General features: G+C 33.9%; 1 protein-coding gene across 1 annotated transcript; it reads left to right on the top strand.

Moving 5' to 3' along the window:
* Nucleotides 1–1491: 1491 nt before the first annotated feature.
* LOC149192636 (amino acid permease 3-like) lies at nucleotides 1492–3508 on the top strand. The gene is made up of 6 exons (XM_089406426.1): nucleotides 1492–1676; nucleotides 1777–1870; nucleotides 1977–2191; nucleotides 2280–2419; nucleotides 2502–2729; nucleotides 3086–3508. The coding sequence occupies exons 1-6, from the start codon at nucleotides 1553–1555 to the stop codon at nucleotides 3506–3508; spliced, it is 1224 nt and encodes a 407-aa protein (XP_089262552.1). The 5' UTR covers nucleotides 1492–1552.
* The last annotated feature ends 4349 nt before the right edge of the window (nucleotides 3509–7857 follow it).

Below are 7857 nucleotides of genomic sequence, written 5' to 3'. Positions count from 1 at the left end.
GACTATATGACTTGGTTAAGTCTATATATTACTATTGATAAAGTTGATAAGGTTTTGTAGTAGATCTATAAATGTTGTTCATGTTGACTATTTTAAGTTAAGACATGGTTGTATTTAAACCATACAATAACTATAAATTTAAAATAGTTATATTTTCATGATTTACTTTTCTTAATTAATATAAAAAATGATATCTTATAATAGATTTAGTTAAAATAATTATAATTTGACGATTTACTCTTCTTAATTAATATAAACAATGATATTTTATAATAGATTTAGGAGTTGTTTATGAAGCCCACAATTTTGTTAAAATCTTGCTTTTTAAAAAAAATCTTACTATAAGAGTGCTTGAATTGTTTGTTTGATGGTGGAAATGAATTCAGCACCATCAAAAACCTTGACACACCCAAAATCTACCTTAACACACCATACACATCCAAAATGTTGAAACTTGATAGCTATAACCCATCTTTCCTAAAATTAACCGAAATTTTAATTTTTGCTCCTCTAAGACCCAAAAAAAAGAAAAAAGAAGAAGAAGGAAGAAAAAAAATGGCTACTTTAAACTACTTTACAGGCGAAAGCGGGAATGACAAGTGTCGATGGATATATCGAGTGCCAATATTTTCAGACCAATCTCCCTTTGCTTGAGAGAACAGTGTGGCCGCTCACCTATAAATAACTGTGTCCTAAACTCCTCGAGTAAGAGTCAGTTGTCTGCTGCTCTGAGCGCCCAAAAGAGAAGTGCCTCTGAGCTTGTTGTGTTGAGAGATTACTGCTACCCGCTGCTACGATCCAAAAGCCAAATTTGAAGTTTCTGCTTGGGCAGTGCCAGTCTTAAGTCAAAGTCACAGTCTGTAATGAAAATGGGTCACATTCATGACGCAACTCCTCGTTTCTGCTCGCATGTAGAATTGCAAGGCAACATGTTGCACGTTTCAATAGAAGGCAGTGGCCTGGAGGGCGGAAAGGTTTCAGATCCCTCCAACTTCGACGACGATGGGCGCATCAAACGCCAAGGTATAAATTTTATTCAACTTCGTTTGATTGAGAATATAATTCACTGCAAATACTGTTTGTGACCCATTCTGTCGCTCAAGCCTCATTGGGCAGAACGAATTTGCAATTCAATGCTTGAGTTCTCGATCTGAAGAAGAAAGCTTTAATGGCGGATTTTGGCAGGAGAGCTATCGGCACGCTTCGTTGAGTTCAGATTTTGAATATGGATGTCAATTCCTTAATAAACTAAACTTTGTTTTCTATGTTCGTGGGGTGTTAGCATCATCATTTTAACATCATTTTTATTTTTTCAATTTCAAAATATATTCTGAGAATTTGCAATCAAAATAAAATAACTCGAACCAGCAATCAAGATAAAAATGAACAGAATTTTGTAAATATATATTTATGAAGCAGCAGGTAAAATGTTGCATTCGCAGGCACACTGGGGACAGCAAGTGCGCATATTATTACAGCAGTGATTGGGTCCGGAGTGCTCTCATTGGCATGGGCAACAGCTCAGCTAGGATGGATTGCTGGACCTGTAGCCATGCTTTCATTTTCCCTTGTCACATACTATACGTCTTGCCTGCTTTCAGACTGCTACAGGTCTCCGGGTGCAGTTCCTGGAAAACGAAATTACACCTATATTCATGCTGTGAGAGCCAATCTAGGTATGGTTTCCACATGAAATAAATGTTTGTAACTTTGGTACTCAATATGTCCCCTCTAGAAACTTGAAAATTTTGATTTGTTTGCCACACTTTTTTCCAGATGGCTTCCAGGTGTGTATATGCGGTTTCACACAGTACGCGAATATTTTCGGAACTGCGATTGGCTATACAATAGCTACATCTATCAGCATGACGTGAGTTAACTTGACTGTTGGTGGATCAATAAATTGTTGCTCCTGATGACGTGGAAATGGGGAGCCAATTATATTAGTTTGGACTAAATTGCATGGTTGAACGCAGGGCCATTGAGAAGTCAAATTGCTTTAGCACTTATGGAGAAGACTATCCATGCCACGTGGACACAAATCCATACCTGATAACCTTCGGTGTGGTAGAGATTCTACTTTCTCAGATACCCGACTTTGATCAAATCTGGTGGCTCTCTGTCGTGGCTGCGGTCATGTCGTTCACCTATTCTACCATTGGACTTGGCCTCGGTATCGCCAAAGTAGCAGGTCTGTCACAACGCATTTCAAATTTCGTCTAAATTAATAGATATCACAGCTTTCTGTGCTGCCTATAATACGTCTGGATGTGTTTCAGAGGCGGGACACTTTAGAGGGAGTCTCACGGGAGCCACCATTGGTACAGTATCTAAAGCTGAGAAAATATGGAATACTTTCGAAGCTCTGGGGAACATTGCATTTGCTTACTCCTATTCCATGATTCTAATAGAAATTCAGGTACTGTATACTTTTACAATACCATCATAGTGGTTTCAAGGAAACAAATGTGAGGGACTAACTCAATTGAATTGACATTCAGGACACAATAAAATCGCCTCCAGCAGAGAACAAGACAATGAAAAAAGCAACGCTATTGGGTGTGGCAACGACAACGGTGTTCTACATGCTGTGTGGTTGCATGGGCTACGCAGCTTTTGGTGACAATGCACCAGGAAACCTGTTGACAGGCTTTGGTTTTTACAATCCCTTTTGGTTGATTGACATTGCCAACGCCGCCGTTGCTATTCACTTGGTCGGTGCATACCAAGTAAGTATAACAGTAGAGTTAAAGTTTAGATTGAATCTATTTATTTTAATTAGATTGTAAATTCTGAAAATATTTTAGAATTTGATATTAATTTAAGATTGTTCATCAAAATATTTTTAAAATATATGTTCTTAGAATATCCCTATCTTCAAATAACCCTATCAAAATGTAACCGTAACCATCTGGATAATGATTTCAATGTTTTTGGCTATTGCTACTGTTCTGCACATAACCGAGTTTTTATATCTGTTGACGCTATGGGTTATATGATCAGGCTGCAGCTTGTGTTTGTTATGCCAATGCATTGATAGGCGACGAATCTTGACGTATTTTACTGTTGGTCTTTTCCTTGGCAGATTTTCTGCCAACCATTGTTTGCGTTTATTGAAGGGTGCGCCGGCAAAAAGTGGCCACGCAGTGACTTCATCAACCATCATTACGTTGTGCCAATACCATTATATGGGCCATACAAGGTGAATCTGTTCAGGCTCGTGTGGAGGACATGCTTTGTTGTGATGACCACATTGATTTCCATGCTGCTGCCATTCTTCAACAATGTTTTGGGACTTCTGGGTGCATTGTCATTCTGGCCATTGACAGTGTACTTTCCGGCGAGCATGTATATATCACAGAATAAGATTCGGCGCTGGTCTTCTAGGTGGTTTGTTATGCAAATATTGAGCGTATTTTGTTTTATTATTTCATTGCTAGCCGCCGGTGGATCCATAGTGGGTATTGTTGAAGCTTTAAAAGTGTACAAGCCCTTCCGGACAGCGTAATGAATAACGGTAAATTACGGGGCAGCCAGCGAGCAGTTTTTGTAGATATGTAAAACACACACATGAAAGCTTCTACTTTTCTATCTCATGAATAAAGAAAATTGTAAGCCGCACTTAGCACTCAGATTATGCAGCTGTGCCGGTTTTGTGGTCTTCTTAATTCAAGTATCGATAGTTGTTTCATTGTCCTTTACCAATTTATCTAAGAGAGCAACTTTATAAGACACGCTAATGACCATACGTTCCTCAAAGAAATTCCGAAATATGATTGAAAAGGCTTAAACTGTAATAAAAATCGAAAATTTTAAAATATTTACCGTGTGTTTATTTCAAAATATGTCTTTAGAGTGCTTATTTCAAAATATGTCTTTTAGGATTTTTATTATGAAAGGGATTTAACTTTTATGTTAAATGTATAGTATTCACGCATAAAATAAACAATCTATTTGCTGGGATACTTGGTCTGATACTTCGTCTTTTCTGTTTCCTCTGGTTTTTGTGGTTTTTTTGTCTTTCTGTTGTGTTTGTAAGTGCTAATTTTTTGTAGCTGCTAAGTCTTATGTTCACATCTTCTTAGCACTGGGCAAAAGCAGAATGGTAGGCTTTAAGCACAACCCTGTACTAGTTTTCTGCTAACTTCAAGGGTGTATGGATTGAGTTTATTCATTTTGTTTTTTTTTCTTGTTTTAGGATGGTTATGGAGAATCACATCTCCCAAACACAGGTACTTTCTCTTATAATAGAAAGCAGTTTTAGGATGGCTACGAAGAATCAATCTCTCAGACACATGTACTTTCTCTAATAATAGATATCAATTTTTTGTCTTTAAAAAAATAGTATTCACATATAAAAGTCTAAGATTTATCTCAATATAATCTTTTAGTTAATTTATTTCAAATTAATTTATTAAGTGGACGTAAATTCTGTATTATTTAGGATGTTGTTAGATGTGTTTTAAAGGAATATATGTTTAGCTAATATATTAATCTGTTTCATGATTAATAATTTAAAATAAAATTATTATTTAGTTAATTTTTGTGATTTTTTTAATCTAGGCAATGTAAGATGTATTTATGACGTAAGTGTTTTGATGTTTATCATGTATTCGTTGTGGTTCATAGACCTCGGAGATCATTGACCACTATGTCCACAAAACATTGACCACTATGTCCACAAAATACTTGTATGAACTAGGCAGATCCACAAGAATGGATCACTAAGCAATCACTTCTTGTAGGCTTGGCTCAACTACGAAATTGACCTTGAAAGTGTTGAGAGAATGAATCTGTGACCTTTCAATAGCAAAGGTATTGTAACCTATCTCTCATAAATAAATGATTATAGTAAAGGTGTTAGAATTTTTATATTTTTATAAATATTTTTATTTTTTAAATAAACATTTATGGGGATTTAAATCTTGAAATTCACAATTTATATAATAATATAATTACAGATTAAATTGTCCATAAATTTTATAAGAATAAATTTCCTCATAAATTTATATTCTTATTAATATTAAAAAACGTTGATTATATTAATTTTAAAATCACTTCACACTAGATTAGTAAAAAATATTTTACATTAATGATACTTGCAAGGACATGAGCACTTGCACTAATGGTGCATTAATAATATAGGTTTCTAAGAATCACGCGTAACACTTTCGTAGTTTCGTATGTAGACATAATGGTGAATTTAATGAAAACGCTTAGTATGAGCCTCGTGTAGAGAGAGAAATTATTTACAAAACATTCTAAAAGTCGATCAAAAGTCTAAAAAGCAAATCACTACTGCACCATATGTCTTCCATGGCAATATTGTGGTGTTTGTGAAAAGTTGTCATCATTGATTAACCAATAATATCCACTCAGCTTTCCCAACTGTTTCGGATTTATAAAATTTAAGCAAAACGTTGCTTAAATACTAATCGTCGAAATACTTATTGTGTATGACATCGTTAATGGTTGCAGTGTGCGAAAAAATTCCTCTAAAGATTTATATTAAGGAATCACGTAGGGGAAGCATTAAATATATATGTCAAACGTTCTTATATATGTAAAAGGGTATGAGTAAGACTTGAAATTATCATTTTAACGTCAAGAATATATATATTTTCAGTGAGAAAAAAGCTTTATATTATATAAATTGGAGGATGTACAGAATAGGAAACATCACATATCATTTTGATAATGATTGGAAAAAACATGTTTTCCATCTCTCATAAGGGGAGCAGTGAAAGCTATCATGTTGGAGCTATATACCGATCATCAAAAACAAGATCATATAACTTTGGAGGCTATGCTTTAGTAGTTCCGGGGCAGTGGGTAATTGCATGTATAATTTGGAGCAGTAATCAAATTTGACATATGCAGGAAAAAAAAAAACAAAAAAGATAGAGAAAAACCAAATTTTGCAGAAAATAGAGATGCTTGGATTTAACCCGGAAATAGGAAGTCCCCCATGTCGTATGTATTGTGCTCCCAAGTGATCTCCAAGTACCAGTTGCCAGGTGCTCCAAGCAGTCTTTTTTTTGATAAGATGTTTGCTTCCATGTTCTAGGATCTGCCTATGTGCTGGATTGTATAGTCTTCCTGAAGCTGCCAAAGGAGCTCTATTCTCTTCAGCCATCCTTGTAATATAGGAGTGTTTATGGAGGCCTTTCCCAAAACTTGATCAATTATGATCTTGGAGTCCCCGTATATGTGCAAGTGTGGGATATTTAGAAAGTTGCTGAACCACAAGAGACCCCAAAGAGCAATTGCTTCCGCCTTGTTGTTGGTGCCGTGGCCTCCATTCCAGAAAATCTTGTAGGATAGTTCAGCTGATATATATATATAAACCTTGGAGTCCCCGTATATGTGCAAGTGTGGGATATTTAGAAAGTTGCTGAACCACAAGAGACCCCAAAAAGCAATTTCTTCCGCCTTGTTGTTGGTGCCGTGGCCTCCATTCCAGAAAATCCTGTAGGATAGTTCAGCTGATATATATATATATATATAAACCAAATTTATACTGTAGTTTTTTTGGCCTTTTGTCTTAGATTTATTTTGACAAATTAATTTATTGTATGAAAAAAATGCAATTTATGTGAGCACCATCTTGAAATATAAAATTATATTAAAAAATAATATATGGGTCACTCCCAACTTATGGAGCAGCTTTATGATTGTAACATTTGTAACGGTGATTCATGGACTACTTTTAGAAACTATTTATCATTATTTATCATGTTGAAATACGTTTTTTAAATAAACAAATGTAATTTATAGACTTATTTCTTTCTATAATCTTTTGTATGTTTTAATTATCTTTTAGCAAAATAGATTTTGAAAAATTGTTATAAATTCAATATTGAATTCACTAATCACTAATTGTTAATGATCTTTATCATTAAAATAATTTGGGTAGAAAAAAATGAAGCTTAATAATAAGAAGTTACATTCTTAATACTTAGTTTATGATTACTTATATATTTAAAAGAATTTTTAGTTCCGATACTTGGTTGTGAATTAGCTATTTTTTTATAATTGTAAAATGTGGTAGAGAAAACCAAATAACATAATTGTTATGATATTTAAGTGGGTCATATGGTTATGTATTAGGAAAGAATAATAAAATTGATTCAAATACTATTGTTAAAAAAAATAAAATTGTTAGGACAATAATTTTAATGTTCAGATTGAAGATATATTATAAATTGGTATCAAATCATTCTTAATGTTCAAATTGAAGATATATTATAAATTGGTATCAAAACATATGGTTATAGCACTAGGATTGTATGAGATTAAAAGAAAATGAAATAATAATTTTGATATCATGCTAACCCAGTAGGTTAACCTTGTTACATAGATATTATTGTTGAGAGAGAGTTGCTAAAAAATAATCGTATGGAATTGAGCAATTGTTACTATCAAAGTTATGTAAACTTTAAGGATATGAACATAGGAAATAATTAGATAAAGATAGAGTCTAATGGAAGAGGAAATGTTGATATTTCTCCAAACATGGAAGAAACAATGAGAAGTTTAAGGGAATAAACTCAAAATTACAAGGTAAATAATGAAAGAGCAGCCAAAGATTTGCAGGGGGGTTGGAGGGGAATAATTTAAATGTTGTCCCATTGCAGAACTTAAAAGAAATCTAAAGGAAAATACATTAAGGACTGGATTCAAGTAATGTTGGTGAAAGTTATTGAAGAAAGGTCCATAGTACTAAAGACTAGATCTAGAATGATGGGACACAACCCCCATTGTAATTGGTTGACCAAGAATCAACTACATTTGAAGAATACAATAACATTAGTTCAAAATCTTTGTCTCATAGAAGGAGGATGAAATTTCATTCCA

This window comes from Pinus tabuliformis, chromosome 2_2 (assembly GCF_031772625.1).
Source record: "Pinus tabuliformis cultivar Carrire ecotype Pingquan chromosome 2_2, CPIR1, whole genome shotgun sequence".
In the NCBI taxonomy this organism is placed as follows: domain Eukaryota; kingdom Viridiplantae; phylum Streptophyta; class Pinopsida; order Pinales; family Pinaceae; genus Pinus; species Pinus tabuliformis.
This window is presented reverse-complemented; position numbering and strand designations above follow the sequence as displayed.

Bases quoted from the DNA above. Each gene is read 5' to 3' on its own strand.
- LOC149192636 (XM_089406426.1), top strand. From the start codon at position 1,553: ATGCTTTCATTTTCCCTTGTCACATACTATACGTCTTGCCTGCTTTCA. The intron at 1,871-1,976 runs GTGAGTTAACTT...GGTTGAACGCAG, and splicing joins GCTACATCTATCAGCATGAC to GGCCATTGAGAAGTCAAATT. The intron at 2,420-2,501 runs GTACTGTATACT...ATTGACATTCAG, and splicing joins TGATTCTAATAGAAATTCAG to GACACAATAAAATCGCCTCC.